The 16,694-nt window shown below is 33.7% G+C and overlaps 1 protein-coding gene and 1 non-coding gene across 2 annotated transcripts; both read right to left on the bottom strand.

Moving 5' to 3' along the window:
• Positions 1–3,228: 3,228 nt before the first annotated feature.
• Positions 3,229–4,791, bottom strand: LOC110664409 (dof zinc finger protein DOF5.7). Its single transcript, XM_021824083.2, has one exon. The coding sequence runs from the start codon at positions 4,473–4,475 to the stop codon at positions 3,453–3,455; it is 1,023 nt and encodes a 340-aa protein (XP_021679775.2). The 5' UTR covers positions 4,476–4,791; the 3' UTR covers positions 3,229–3,452.
• Positions 4,792–11,415: 6,624 nt separating this feature from the next.
• Positions 11,416–11,522, bottom strand: LOC131181880 (small nucleolar RNA R71). The gene has a single exon (XR_009150355.1). It is a non-coding gene; the product is annotated as a small nucleolar RNA R71 (small nucleolar RNA).
• Positions 11,523–16,694: the final 5,172 nt, after the last annotated feature.

Raw genomic sequence — 16,694 nt, 5'->3', positions numbered from 1 at the left:
AAAATTAGACATCTTAGTAATCGGCATTTGAATAATCAATAATGAATTTCATCATAGTTATTTAAGATGTAATAATAAAATCATTTAATTTTAATTAAATGATTATATTCATATAATTTTTATTTAATTTTAACAATATTTTTTACTTTAAAATCATTCTATTCTAAATTTTACAGTTATAAAATTAAAAAGTAATAAAGGCTTTTTATTTTATTAGTACATAAAAATTTGAATAAATCATATAAAATATATATCACAATAGAAAAATAAAATAAGAGTTAAGTGATATATTTATATAAATTGAAATCTAGTGATCATATGGAAAACATAATAAATTTAGGTCAAATTTGAAACTAATCATTATTAAACTCAGCAAGTGTTTCATGATATTTTTTTTAAGAGAAAATAGGAATATATTATATATATGGAGATTATAGTCTTGCCCTAGAACTTTCAATTTCAAAGGCACCACCTTGTTTTGATGTAAAAATTTACCAAATGCTTGGACGTAGCCAATTATAACAAAAGGAATTTTCTTTTTCAGAAAGAGGAAAAAGAAAATCTTTGAAAAACTCATAAGCAAATCAAAATAGAAAAAGAAAATACACAGAAAATTAAGAAACTGCATGCAGAAGAAGCCAAAAAAAGAAATGATGAGATGGGTTGGTGGAAGGTGTGGGAAGGTGTCTTGTATTTGAATCCAAAGGCTATAAGATGACAAAAAGGATGACGGCAAACAAAGCATTCTTCTCGTTTTAGGGTTTTTAGTTGAGTCTCTTCCATTTTTTTGTACATGTCATCTCTTTCACTACACTACAAACTCTGATTTGAGAGAGTTATGCGTCTCGTTTCATTATGTGATGATGACATGTCTGATTAGTTATATGCCATATAAGCAATATCTCTCTTTCAAAATTCTTTCATCTTTCCACTAACTTAACAAATTTTTTCACACCCCATGACTTACCATGCCCATGGAATCAAGAAACCTCTCATATAAATTAGATCTCAAATTTTTTAATTTTGATAATTAAAATTATTGACATTAGTATCATTGACTGCAATAAAATGATAACTCTAAATGTTGACTATTTCAATTGGTTGACTTGATTTGCATAAAATTTGTGATTGTTATCAAGAATCACAAGGAGCAATAGTTAATTATTGCTGCCCAAAATCTTGATTTGTGGCCTATTTTATAGTGGGAAGAGAGTATATTCAAGTAGTTGCAGGGTGGGGCCGGAGATGAAGGAGGTAGAGAAGGCTAGCTAGCTCTATGTTATTGAGGATGAGGAACAGCATATATAATCTCAATAGGTCATGTCGTCATGAGCTTCTCGCAGGTTATAAGTTGTAAAAAAGACAGTTAAGTTAACATACGGCACAACCAGTTACGAACAAAAGTTTTCTCCTACTGGACTCTTTCACGTTAATCACGCAACTTCATCTCCTTCTTCTATCAGTTTCTTGCTTCCAAAACCACCCATCTCTCTCTCTCTCTCTCTCTCTCTCTCTCTCTACCACCCGTCTCTCTTTCTTTGGTAAGGCAAATAAACACCTCTTATACTACGAAGCAGACGAAATGATCGATTTATGATTGCCTAGCCTTAAAATGAGTATACAACTTTAGTGAACTCGTGGTTAAAAAAAAAAAAAAAAAACTTTAGTGAACTTGTGCTTGCAATACATGTAAGAGATAGAGACCTAAGGTAAGTAAAAGCATCAACAAGACTCTAAAAGATGTCTGAGGCTTGTGGGGGTTGGGAGTTGGCATCCATAGAGTTAGAATACGGCTTTTTAACAAATGGAATGTTGAGCTAGACGTCTAGCAAGAAAGCAATAAAGGAAAAAACATACATGGTCATGGAAGACATCCCAGCAAAAGATGTAGTTGCTATGGCGATCTTGGCAAAAAGAAAAGTTAATAAGGACAGAGAGGGATCGAAGAACACAGTACGTATACATGCGCTTCTTTTAAGAGCAGAGGCCAGAGAGGAGCAAAAGCTAAAAGAAGGAGACCTATTTTCTCTTTCTTGGGAAAAACTTTAGCCACTTAATTGCAAGTGTACATAATAATTGAAACAAGGATTTGCAGGCACATGTAAGATAAATTAAGACCATTTTCAAAAAAAAAAGTATGATAAATTAAGCCACATTAATTAATATGTAATCGGGGAATTAATTACAAAAGGGAACCTAATCTCTTCTTTTGTTTCAAGAAAGTGGGGCCTTTTTTTTTTTGACACACAGAAATGGTAGTGAAGGAAAGCAATAGGAGAATAAAGATGGCAAAGGCAATCAAAGAAACAAAAAGAAAAGCTCTCTTCATTAGTCACAAACAGAATCACAATGGGATGCTCAGTAGTAGCAATTAGCAGGGAGTGAGGGCTCACTACCCAAGACCCTAAAAAGCTAAACAAAACATTTTTGCTATGCAAAAGAACGAACCCTAAGCTTTAGATGCCACCTCTCTCTCTCTCTCTCCCTCTCATACAGTCAAATGTTGACAGTCTTTCATTCAATACACTTTCAAACCACCACTTTTTCAGACACCACCAAATCACACTACACTGCAACTAATTATTACGAAGAGCCACTCATAGAGAGAGAGAGAGAGAGAGAGAGAGAGAGAGAGAGAGCAGACTCGGGCTTAACATTACAGGCCTAGGGAGGGGCTAAGCAGAGCAGAGAAGACGTTACCCAGTTACTGATACTATGGTGTTTCACAGATTGAAATTGTTTTTTCAGTAGCTGAGGAGCCTGAGACTCAGTTCCCTGAGATAATATAGAAAGAGATACCCTAACACACGCTGTGACAGTGAGAGTTCTGGACAATGACTCAACATAAAACAAATCAAGGATATGTGGTGTTAAGTCCCATTTAATTAGAGTCCAAAATCCTTCACAGATCCCAAAGCCATTGAGAAGGTTGAGAGAATCAAACACTTGAAGAAAAAAAAATTAGAGAAAAGCAATATCTCCATCTCCCATATCATCCAAATCATGTATAAACAATCCATATCTTCCTTGATTCAGAGAGAGATGTATAGAGACAAAGCTAATATTTCCCACTTCTTTTCATTTTCGTCTGGAACTGGCTTGCTAGCCTTTTATTGCTACCGTAAACAGTAATAGTCCTGCATCTTTATCGTAGTATGCAACTTAAATTTATAAATAATAATAATAATAATGGACTATAGAGAATCGTCATCAGAACCAACAACAATAAGAACAAGAACTAAAATGCTATTTAATTGTTTAACGTCTTACTAAAACATAATACAAAAACAAAAAATTACTTTCTCCTTTTTCCCAACTTTTACAAGTTGATCTGCGCCCAACAAAAGCAATTAAGAAGAAACATGTACCTAAAATGGGTTTAGATAATATTTTCATTTCTATATAATTTTTCCCTTTTCATTAAGGGTCTACCTCATGATGATGCTTCGGGTCTAGGGCAAACCGTTATATTGATGCAAATCACCCCACACTTGACCCCCATTCCAGTTGGCAGCTGCTGTGTTATCGTTGCAATTGTTGTTACTATTGGCTGGGGTTGGAATCACTTGCCCGAAAGAATTCCCAAAGAACCACTCCGTCGCTGTATCACCCCCACTTCCACCTTCTCTTCTTGAATTACCAACACCACTTGTTTCAGGTTTTGAAATTTCAAGATTTTGAAACAAAATGGGTTGAGGCTTCTGTGCCTGGCTTTCGATAGGAACTGAAGAAACAATGCTATCTTTCTGATCTTCTCCTCCAAAAAGCATAACCAATCTTTGCTGCTGCAATTTCCAGTGCAAATCTTGGTTTATAGAACTCAAAGACTCAATTGAAGATGCAAGACTAGTGTGAACACTCATCGAACTACCACCCACATCCTGGTGAATTGCACCGCTAAACCCAGCTGCAACTGAAGAAAGTGGATAATTGAATCCCATCAATGAACCAGTGGAGCTCCCAGATGGATCAAGGCTGAAACAAGGACTGGTAACACTAACAGCACCTGTAGAGGTGGCAGAAATATCCCCAAATGAAGAGAACTGATTATATAGGCCACCTGGAGAAGGGTTTAGCCTAGGAAATGATAAGCCACCTAGATTAAAATCCATGGCTGGAGAAAGACCATGAAAGAACTTAAATCCACCGATCTCTGAGGATCCGCTGGAGTCCTTGGAATCACCAGAAAGCCTAGAAGATGATTTCATCTTCTTGTTTTTCCTGCAGCCACCGCCGATGGGAACGTTGCGTAGGGCTCCTCCTTTAGTCCAGTACCTTCTACAAGTCTTGCAAAAATGCCTGGGCTGTGTTAGACTATAATTGTTGTAGTAGCAGAATTTTGTGTTGGGCGAGTCGCATCTTGGACACTTCATCGCCTGCTCTTGTGGCCTTGTTGATGCAGTTTTCCGGTTACCGGAGCTTTGGTTCTCTTCTTTGGTGGCTTGCTTTCCCTGAAGAGTATTCGGGGACATCATGGAGACAGAGAGAGAAAGAGAGAGGGGGTGTGGGGGGTTGTTCAGTTTCTTTTTGCAGAGGCAAAGATACTCAATTGAATGGTTTCATGCATGGGGTAGAGAGATGTGGGAGTGGATGTTGTTGATGGGGTCCTGTGATATTCATCAAGAGAGATTTTGGGGACAATGGAAAAATATGTATATAAGCAGCTGGGTTTAGATGTTAGATCTGGTGGAATAAATAACGCTAAAGGTGAAAAAGGGAAATAAAGAGCTAGCTAGCTTAGCTGATCTCACAAGGTCGGTATCTATATATACATAGAGAGAGAGAGAGAGAGAGAGAGAGAGAGAGAGAGAGAGAGTGAAGACATGAAATTAGATGATCTGAAACTGATCTGGCAGAACAGATAGATTCACAACTACATATTGAACATATTATTAAAACAACTGGATAGAAATTAATGTGCCACAAGAGTACTTCTGAAGTCCAAGGCATGAGAAGGAAATTAAAAATTTACTTTTATTTAAGTTCTTTGTTTCCTTATTTACATCTAGAATCATTATAATTGAGTTTATAATAAAGAAGTCTAGACAAAAATCAAAATAAATATATATTTTACTCCCAATTATTTGACATTAATTTATTAAAATTTAAAATTTTTTTAATTTATTAAACACTTAAACCCATAAAAATCATAATAATTAAATATAAAATATGATTATAATAACTGTGATCTCTTAAAAGTGAATAAATTAAGTAAAATTGTTATGATTTTGTCAAGGAGTATATCCTTTTCTAAGCCTGTATTTATGTGTATTTATCTTTGATAAAAAAAAAAATAAAATATATTAATAAGAAATTTAAGATTAATATTTTATTATTTAGTAACATTTTATAATCTTACCTCTCCTTGCTTACGCGTCACTGTTTATTTGCTCACTTCCTTTTCTCCTTTAACAGAGCCCCTCACTTGAAAGCAATTCCTTCCTCTGTTAATTAAGAAAGGTTTCTCTGTATTTTAATTTCCCATAATAGAAGCCAATATTGACCCTAATGAGGGAGGAGAAAGGATCATTCAATGTGAAAAAAGATTGAATATCCTACCAAAGCCTTGAAATATATATATATATATATATATATATATATATATATATATATATATATATATATATATATATATATTTTTTTTTTTTTTTTTTTTTTTTTGATATATTATTGTAAAATTGTGATATCATATATTTTTTGAGACTCATATTTCTTGACAATAATCGAACCACAAAAAGAATTAATATCTTGTTGGGTCCTTCATGTCCATTCCATTGGATTATATATATATATGCAATGAATCTTATTAAAAATAGAAGGAAAGGAAAAAAAAAAAAAAAAAGGGAGAAATTCTTATAGCAAAGAGAAATTATATAGTATCACTATTAGCATCTGATATGAAATGGTAAATAAATAATAACTAGACATATAAGCAAATATATGGTTATTTAAAAAAAAAACTATAAAATGATTATAAATTTTGAGATATACCAACATATATACATGTTACCTCTTTAAAACCTACACTTGTATGCATATATATTCACTATTGAATTGTTATTTCATATAGGAAATCATATATGAAATCACTGCTTTATTATATAATTTCTCCATAAAAAAAACAAAGCAAACCATCGTTTCAAAACAATTCAGCCATCAAAATAGAAACAAAATCATGTCCAACAACGCCAAAAAAGAACCTGACCGACATTAAAACTATAAGCACTAATCGCAATAATTAAAGGAAAGCAATAAAATTCTTTTGATGCAAACTGCCGCCTTTAGCTAATTGATCAGCAAAATGGTTTGTTTCTTTCTAAGTATGAATGAAAGTCACACCAATTAGAGAATAAGCATGGTTAATCGCGTCATTAATCCACCGAAAATTTTTCTTTAAATCCAATTCATCGTCAACTCAATACACAATATATATGGTAAAACTCACATATAAAATAACACTCACGTGTTTATATTTTGGATCATAATAAATTAAAGATAAAAGCTCTATTTTGGCCCTTAAAATAAGAGTCAATCGTCATATAGGCCCTTAAATTTTTTTGAGATCCAAACAAGCCATTTAAATTTTAAAAAAGATCTAACAAATCCTTCAAATTTTAAAAGTAGATCAAATAAAGTCTTAATAGACAAATAAGCTCTTCAAATTTTAAAAATATATCAAATAAACATTTTAATTTTTAAAAATAAATCAAAAGATACTGGACAATAATGTACCTTTAATATAAATCCAGCCAAAGACTATGTACAAAGTTTTTCCTGGGGCACGGGGCTCTCATCAGTAATCCTCCATATCTGATTTGTAACATCTCAGTAGGTATCTGTTGCATATTGAAGTAGCTAGATAAGTTGTTTTTTTGCAAATGGTTTAAGAAACTTCTCTATGGGTTCATTATCTTCGTCATAATTTCCATAAAGAAACTTATTAAATCATTTGATAAAAAATAACTTATCAATATGCTCTAGGATAACATAGCAGATATCCACCAGGAAGTTATAGGTCAGATACACAAAATAGCTAATTAGGAACCTATGCACCAAAAGTCTTCAAGCACAATCTTGGTTAGATTTGAATTGGAGGCAAGTTATAATCCTGTCTTTTATTTTTATCTATTTTTAAAAGTTAACGGACTTATTTCTCCTAAATAGTAAAAGAACTCATTGTGATCTATTTTTAAAATTTGAAAAACTTATTTCACTTTTTTTTTATTTAAAAGGCTTATTTGGATTTGAAAACTTTAAAGAGTTAGGTGACTATTGAGAAAAATTTTAAGGACTTAAACAAGCCTTTTACCTAAACTGAATCTAGGTAAGTTTTTTTTTTCCTCCATTTAAAGAACAAAGCATGATTATGGAGCTTTAGGTCCATAATTCCAAAACCACACACACACACACACACACACATATATATAAGAGCTGTAAGAGAGGATTGATTGTTTAAGTTTGTAGCAATTTGTTACATCAAAACAAAAGAGTTCCCCCATAAGTTTGTTCAGATACCCCTTGTTTGGAAACTAGAATTATGTAAAAATTTAATTCAATTAATTTCTTTTAGAATTTAATTATTTTTAACTTAAAATTTTTTTTAAAGTAGAAATCAAGCATAATCATGTGAGGAGTTTTGGATGAAGAATGGGGTTAGGCAGGGAGACCTGCTCTCCTTTTTTCTTTTCATGTTAGCAGTAGAACAGCTGTCACTGTTGGTTGAATAAGCTTCTGAGTTAGGACTGTTGGAAGGTGTTAAAGTGTGGTCTATTTGGTTTGTGTTTTGCAACTACAATTCGCAGACGATACGAAATTGTCCACTAAATGTTGAATTTTTACAAGTTATATCTAGAATTTTGTGGTGCTTTTATGTTTTGGCTAGTTTGACAGTAAATTTTCACAAAACTATTTTGGTGGGTGTTAATGTAGAAGAAAGTCAAGTTCGATTGGTAGTTGGAGTTATGGGATGCAATGTTGGTATGCTTCCTATAAGGTATTTGGGGTTTCCTTTGGGTGTGGGTGCTAGAAAATCATTTGTGTAGTTCCCAGTGATTTAGAAGATAGAAAAGCGACTAGCGTTCTGGAAAGGGAAGGTTTTATCATGGCTGGTCGATTAGCACTTATGAGTCTTATTTGTGTAGTATGCCCATTTATTATTTATAGTCTTTAAAATTTTGGGCAATGTGGCTAAGCGGATTGAGGGCATCATTTGGAGCTTTTTATGGTTTGGAGGTTCTACTTTGAGGAAGATTCATTTAGTTAAATGGAGTTCTTAATACAACCTAAGTATAAGGGTGGTTTGGGCTGTCGAATATCCTGCTGCATAACTAGGTACTCCTATTTAAATTGTTATGGCGTTTTCAACAATCCTTAGATTCTATGTGGACTGCTTTTTTTAGGAATAAGTATGAATTTATGGCTGATGGTGATCACTTGATGGTTGTAAGTGAAGGAGCGGAAGCGTGAAAAACACAAGTTTATGCCATTGAATTCAAAAATTTTCACTTAGGGTCACATGCATCATGCAAGATTTATTTTTATCTATTTGATTTCAATGATAAACAACATATTAAAACTCTTTTAATATGTTTTTAGATCTGTATTTTCCATTTAAGATTTTAAAATTAATCAGATTAATTTTAGAACTCTAGATTAAATCAAGAACAAACACACTAACCTCTTGGTACACTCCAGTGTATTTGCGCCTTTGAGATTCGTCTTCAGGACACCAAATGTTGTCCCTCTAGCTTGTCCACACTAAGAACACCTATGGCAGCCCTTGAACAGCTTCTAAAGCTTTTTCTATTAATTAGAAATTCAAGTTCCGCCTTTTAAGAGATTAAAGATGTAAACAGGACACTAGAAATAATTTCTAGTATTTTTAATTCAAGAGATTGATGGCTAATCTCTTTGAATTGATGAGAGATGAAGAGGAAGAGAGGGAGAGCTTCAAAATGGCGTGACAAAGGAGTGTGGCTACTGGTTGTCTTATTTTTAATTCATAACAACACTTATATAGCTAGGTTAACACATTAAACCCTTGCCACATGTCACCCTTTGATTAGCTCTAGGTTTAAGTGACCCAATCACATTGTGCCAAGTGTCAAACCTATATTTAATCTTAATTTTAATCATCTTACATGATTAAAAGACATTTGGCAAGCTTATGTGTAATGCCATGTGTCACCATCTCATTGATACATGCATTTTATATCATCATTTAGGTGTAATTTTTGCACATAATTTACCCTTGTTCATAGCTATTATTATAGATATTAGTATATATTTAGTCAATTTTACAAAATTTCACTTCTTAGTTTAATTTTTGGAATTTATTTGTTTTGTAGGGTAAATTTGGAGAAATTTGATGTATTTTGATCAGAGTAGCCATTTGGAGGAGATTAAAGTCGAATTGCAAAAATTTTTGAAGTTGAGTAAAAAATGGCCGAGAGCAACACAACCTGCAGCACAACCGAATTAGCTTATGTCGCAAGTTGTGTCGATCGTCAGATATTCACGCCGAGAGCTACACAACCCGCGACACAACCAACGACACAACTGACCCGGCTTATGTCATTTTTACTGGAAATGGTTGACGTGGCATTTCCGTTACTCCAGCTTTTTAGCTCACTTTCTCTGGAACCTTCCCCCTTTTACCCATTCTAGGGCAGTCCCCTCACCTATATAAAATCTCATTTTATCATTTTCTTTCCATAGAGAGCAAGGGAGGCATTTTTGGCAAGATTAGAAAGAGAGAAGGAGGGAGCACGTTCTGCATTTTTCTAGCAGCAGCAAGGATCACGTTTCTGCACTTTTCTGCAAATGCATCCTACGCAATTTTCTGGGTTTTTCTACCCTTTAGCTTACATTTCCATTATTTCTTCATTTATACATTTGGGTTTGTCTTAAAACTATGAATAGTGAGTAGTTGATTGAGATTCTAGAGATGGGTTTGTAAATATTGATTTGTATTGTGGTTTTGAACTGATTTAGCCATTTAAATGGGATTTGTTACATTTTGATTTATTGCTTGTGAGCTTGTTGCCTTGCTTGATGAATGGGCCCTCATTAAGTTAAGCTTTAATCCTTAATAGATGGACTGAAAAGTGAATATTAGGGATAGATAATCTTGCAATAAACTTTATTTTTTTGGTGTTAGAGATAAGCTAAGAGGATTAAGGGGAACTTTCCAAAAATCAATTAGAGCTTTAAATGGGTTTTTGTTAGGTTTGAAATACCGTGAAAACAGGGTTTGATTTAATGAAAACCAACTTTGAAATGCTTGAAAAAGGTTTCAAATATTTAAGAATTGATTTCCCTCAAAATTGCAATTCTCATGTGTTTGGCTAAATTAGGGATAAACCACATGCAAACAATATTGAAAAATCCAATCTCTAGAATCACTTTAATTTTCATTGAATTTAGATTTAAATCCTTCAAATCTCATAAATAGCAATTTCAATTTGAATTTTGGTAATCTAGTTTAATTAATTGTTTGATTTAGTTTAAATTCCTCAAATACCAATTTTAATTTCAAATTTCATTTTTAATATCTTTAAATTTTGTCACTCTAATTAGCTTATACTTTTATTTCCAATTTAAGCACAATTCCCTGTGGGATCGATATCATTTTTTTAAAACTATACTACTGTGACCCGTGCACTTGCGGACAACAGTACCAAGTTTTTGGCGCCGTTGCCGGGGAATTGTTTGTTTTTAAGTTGGATTTTAATTATTTTAAGCTAATTAGAATTTTTATTTTCTTTTATTTTCACTATTGTTCCTTGTGTTTTTCAGGTACTTTTCTTGTTTATGAGACGATCGAAAAGCACAAGTGACACTGAATTGTTGTTCAACCCAGAAATTGAAAAATTCTGTCGAGCCAACAAAAAGGAATACAAGAGAAGAAAAGAAGCAGAAAAAGAAGAATAACAAAGATTTGAGCAAGAGGAGACAATTGAAAATATGGAGAATCAAAATAGAGCTATTGGTGGAGATAATAGAGGAAATGAACAAAACGGGCAAAATGTAGTTGTTAATCAAAATGATCCTCAAAGAAGATCCATGTTGGATTATGCTTTTCCTAGATGTGCAGATGTAAGAGATAACAGACCTATCATTGGAGCTAATCAATTTGAGTTGAAGACTGGTCTTATTCAAATGGTTCAGAATTCACAATTTGGAGGTATTCCACTTGAAAATCCTCATTCTCATTTGAAGAAATTTTTGATGATATGTGGTACACAAAGGCAGCCTGGAGTTTCAGATGAAGTGATTCGGCTCATCTTATTTCCATTCTCTCTTTGGAATTCAACATTGGAGTGGTATGACTCACTTCCACAAGCTACTATAGCTACTTGGGAGCAGCTATCTCAAGCTTTTCTATCTCAGTTTTTCCCACCTGGGAAGACCACTCATTTGAGGAATTTGATGGTAGCCTTTAAGCCAAGGGATGATGAAACTTTGTATGAATCTTGGATGAGATTTAAGGAGCTTGAAAGGCAATGTCCTCATCATGAAATACCCAAATGGATGATTGTTCAGAATTTCTACACCAGAGTTACTCCAGCCATAAGAAACACAATTGATTCACAAGCAGGAGGAGATTTCATGAGAATGACAAGTGAAGAATGCTATGATCTATTAGAGAAGATTGCTCATAACACCCATTTGTGGGGAAATCCTAGAGCACTTGAGCCAAAGAAAGCCGGGATTTATGAACTTGACTCAGTTAGCTACATGAATGCAAGATTTGATCAGTTGACTCAGCTTCTTAGTGATTTTTGCACAAAGGCAACAACCTCAACTCCTACAACTATGCAACAAGTTGCCTTCACAGATGGAACTCAAAGTTGTGGAGTTGATTACTCTTCTTATGGTGATGATTATTTGCAAGAACAAGCTGCTTATGCAGGAGGTCATCAACAGAAACCTATGGGAAATTCTTACTCTAATGTGAACAACTCAACATGGAGACCCCAAGCAACTTTTGCTCAACAAGGTCAAAGCTCAAATTATGCTCATAACCAGCAGTATGTGCAGCAGAATAGGCCTCAATTTCAGCCTCAATTTCAGCCCACAAGGCAGCCACAACCTGGATATCAAGCAAGAGCACAACAATTCCTTCCACCTCATGAGCCGAAGCCAACCTTGGAAAGCATGATGGAGAAATTTTTTGCTGAACAAAGTAAGATGAATAGCAAATTGGAGGAAGAAATGCAACACGTGAGACAAACTATGGATCAATTACAAGTCCACAACCGCATGTTGGAGACTCAATTGGCTCAACAAGCAAGCTCATCGGGAAGCAATTCCTATGGGAAACTACCTAGCCAACCACAAAACCCTCATGAACAATGTAAGGTTGTAACCTTGAGAAGTGGTAAAAAAGTTGGTCAAGAGAGTGAAAACAAGAGAGAAGAAAAAGAGAGCACAAAATAAGAAAATTCAGTTGAGAGCAAGAAAAATGAAAAAGAAGAAGAAAGCAAAAGTGAGCAAGATGAAGGAGAGAAACCATACATCCTACCTGAACCTTACAAGCCCACCCTTCCCTACCCTCAAAGATTCATCAAGCATAAGCTAGACAAACAATTTGGCAAATTCCTTGAAGTGCTAAAGAAGTTGTATATCAATGTGCCATTCACTGAGGCACTATCCCAAATGCCAAGTTATGCCAAGTTTTTGAAGGAGATTCTTTCCAACAAGAGAAGGCTAGAAGATTATGACACCATCAACTTGGGAGAGCAATGCAGTGCTATAATTCAGAAGAAGTTACCTCCCAAACTCAAAGATCAGGGTGTGTTTTCCATTCCTTGTCATATTGGTGATAATTGTGTGGCAAATGCCTTATGTGACCTTGGAGCTAGTGTTAGCCTAATGCCTCTTTCAATATATGAGAAGTTGAATATGGGAGAGTTGAAGCCCACAAACATGTATCTTTCATTGGCTGACCGTTCAATTAAGTATCCAGAAGGCATTCTAGAAAATGTGCCTATCAAGGTTGGGAAATTCTACATTCCGGTGGACTTTGTCATTTTAGATATGGAAGAAGACACAAAAGTTCCTATCTTATTGGGAAGACCCTTTTTGGCAACAGCTGGTGCATTAATTGATGTAAAGGGTGAGAAATTGACACTTAGGGTGGGAGATGATCAAATGATATTCAACATCAATCCTGCCATGAAAAGGAAACATGAAGAAGTTGAGTCTTGTTTGCAGGTAGACATTATTGATGAGATTGTTCAAGAGCATTTCAGAAAAAGCTATCCACAAGACCCTCTTGAAAATTGCTTAGTCCATGGTGGGAGCATTGATGATGACAATCACAACATAGCTGCTTTTGCACAACACTTGGAGAGTTCTCCACCACATCCTGAAGCCATAATTTTTCAGCTTGAAGAAGTGCAAAATTTGGAGATTAAACCACCATCATTAAAGGTAGAGGATGCCCCAAAGGTAGATCTTAAACCTCTTCCTTCCAACCTCAGGTATGCTTTTCTTGGACCAAATGGAACATATCCTGTTATAATTAATGCATCTTTGACTGATATTGAGAATGAAAAATTGTTGAGAGTTTTGCAAGCTGCTGGACACAAAAGACTTTTGCAACTTGATGAATTAGAAGAATTGAGACTTGCTGCTTATGAAAATGCTAGGATCTATAAAGAAAGAACTAAAAAATGGCATGATAAGCATATCAAGAAAAAGGACTTTAAAGAAGGAGATTTGGTTCTCTTATTCAATTCAAGGTTAAAATTTTTTCTAAGAAAATTAAAATCAAGGTGGTCCGGTCCATTCAAAATTGTGAAAGTTTTACCTCATGGTGCTGTGGAAATTTTTGGTGAAAAATCGGGTAATTTCAAGGTAAATGGACAAAGGTTGAGGCACTATTCAGTTGGTGAGCCAATTGAGAAGATAGCAACTTGCTATCTCTCTCATTCTTCATAAAATCTTGAGTGAGTATGGTCAAGCTAAAGACCCAAACTTAGCATTTTTGTGCATAACTCATAATTTTTCATTGATTCTTTATTTCTTTCATATAAATATTTGTTTTAAGTTTTTCTATACTCCTTATTCAGAGTTTAACATTGTTCTAATTTCCTTGTGCAGATGGGATGCAATTCATTGCAAGCAAATGAGCATAAAAAAAAAATTTGTTTTTGTGTTAGCTTTAAATTTTAGCTTTAAAATTTTTAGTTTTAAATTTGTTCACTTACCATTTTCATCTTTCTATTGTTGAGTATTTGCTGGTGCATATTGCTGGATTCATTGCCCTTTTTGTTTATTTTAAGAGAAAATTTTCCCAAACCATGTCATCTTGGTTTAACAAGAAAATTATTTGAATATGGATGTGTAAATTGGTGTTTTGAAAAATTATTTTTATGAGTATTTGATGAACATAACAAGTTGAACAATTAGAATTCATGTTATGAAGGTTTAATCATTTGAAATCTAATTTGTTTCAATTTTTTTAGGTGCTATGAAATTTGGTCAAATTGGGCAGCAGATTGCACAACCTGCGACATAACCGGGTTTGCTTGTGTCGTTACTTGTGTTCGCTGGGCACCCTTTTGGGCAGATTGTTGCACAACCTGTGACACAACCCCCCTATCCTTATGTTCTAACTTGTGTCGCCTGTTTGTTTTGCAGGATAAGAACTCACTTCACCAGAATGGACCAGCAGCTACCCCAACCAAAGCCCACTAAGCAAAAAAAAAAAAAAAAAGAAAAAAAAAACATTTCATGTCTTTATTTTCGTTGCTTAATTAATTAGTATTTTGAACTTATTTAGTTAATATTTTGCTTGTGTTGTTTTTCTTTTACTTGAACCGTTTACTTATTCAGTTTTTTTTAGTTCCTCATAAAATACATTTTTCTTTTATATCTTTAATACATTGCTCACTTGCTTTGATTTGCTATTTCGGATTTACACTTGATGGCTATATTTTTGAGCTTAACTTCCCTATTCCAAATTTTTTTAGTGTAATTGATTTAATGGATTCCATTGCACTGTTTCTTTTGCAATGAGTGCAGCAGCTGTCCAAATTTTATTTAATTAAATTGGCTGCACTTCAATGAGGTAACAATTCTCATCTCCGCTTGTGTCACTTTCAACACAAGTTGTGCTATCGCTTATGCAACAGGGTAATAATTCTTTATGCACATATGAGCCACCCATTTTCTGCACATATAGCCAAATTATCCCATTTCTTGCAATCTTTTAACATTGAGGACAATGTTCATTCTGAGTATGGGGGAGAGGGTAAATTTTTTGCAAAAATTATTTTTTCCTTTTTCATTTGCATATAGTGACATACTCATTCATTACTTCATACTTGTACATATTCACATACATACACTTGCATATAGCTTCATACACTTAGTTATGCATACTTAGTTACATATAGGTTGACTATACATTTATACACTCATGCATTTTATTCATTCATTTAAAATTTTTGAATTTTTAAACCAGTCTTTGAATTCCATAAGCCACTTATTCAAGCAATCCAACTTGCCTTTAGATGGTTAGTGGAATGAAAGTTCCAGCTGGGTACAAAGTCTTAAGCATTATTCTTTCTCTTACTTAATAGCTGAAAATTAATACATTCATCTAGGTATGCAGATTCTGATTAGTTATTTTGAGTTTTGAGTGTCTGATAAGCCTTTAAGGAAGAAAATAGTCCTTGTCGTCTCACCATTCCTAGAACAGGCATCTTAGATCTTTCAAAGCGAAATTTTTAACTTGCATTTGATAAGAATATGATTTAGGCATTCCTTCATATTTTAAACCTCACATTTAGCCTTAACCTACCTTAATTTCATTTCAACCCTTGCAAACCCCCTTGAACCTTAATTCCCTAATTTCTTTGGAACCCAAATCATTTACCTAGCCATTAAACCTAAACACTACCACCTATTTATGAGAATAATATTTTAGCAATTAAGTGCATAAAAAAAAAATTTTTTTTTTTAAAAAAATTAAAAAAAAATTAAAAAAAAAAACTTGGAGGATTGAAACATCTTGAAAAGTGCTAGAGTAATTGTGAAAAGTTGATAAAAAAAAAATTACTCACAAAAATATCCCAAAGGTAATTTTGGGTGTGACGTGAAATAGGGACACATACAAAATAAAAAAATATATTATAAAAGTAGTCCCTTTATTGTGTTAGCACTTAAGATTCATTGTGAATTTCTTTCCTCTTGATAAAAAAATTACTATTATAAAAAAAAAGAAAAAAAAATGGATGCACTTTGAGTTTCATGGTTAATATTATTCTCATATTTTGTTTACCTTATTCCCTTTCTTTGTTAACCACAATTTTACCCTATTAGACCCCATTACAACCCTTAAAAAGACCTAATGATTCTTTGAAAAATGCTTGTTACATTAGTAGAGTTAGATCTTTTATGCTTGCATATGGGTTTGGCAATATAATCTTCCATACATTACTCACCATCTATTTGAGACACATTGGCTATCTATTTCATTTAGGTTTGTTTTGGCACAATTGACTCTTGTAGCTGGTTGGTATTTGTTGCTTGGGTTGATTGGTTAATTCTTAGCTATTCTGTAATTGTTGAGAGTGCTTGCTTCATTCTTTGTGCTTTTGCTGGTGGGAACTTGGAATGTTGGTGGCTAGAGGTAAGTTGGTGGTTTGGATTAGTGAATTTTGTGTTTTCAAAGACTGATT

This window comes from Hevea brasiliensis, chromosome 7, assembly GCF_030052815.1.
Source record: "Hevea brasiliensis isolate MT/VB/25A 57/8 chromosome 7, ASM3005281v1, whole genome shotgun sequence".
Taxonomy (NCBI): Eukaryota; Viridiplantae; Streptophyta; class Magnoliopsida; order Malpighiales; family Euphorbiaceae; genus Hevea; species Hevea brasiliensis.
Note: the sequence above shows the minus strand (reverse complement) of the source record. Positions and strands in the feature narration are given on the sequence as shown.

Excerpts from the sequence above, each read along its gene's own strand:
- LOC110664409 (XM_021824083.2), bottom strand. The coding sequence starts at position 4,475 with ATGATGTCCCCGAATACTCTTCAGGGAAAGCAAGCCACCAAAGAAGAG.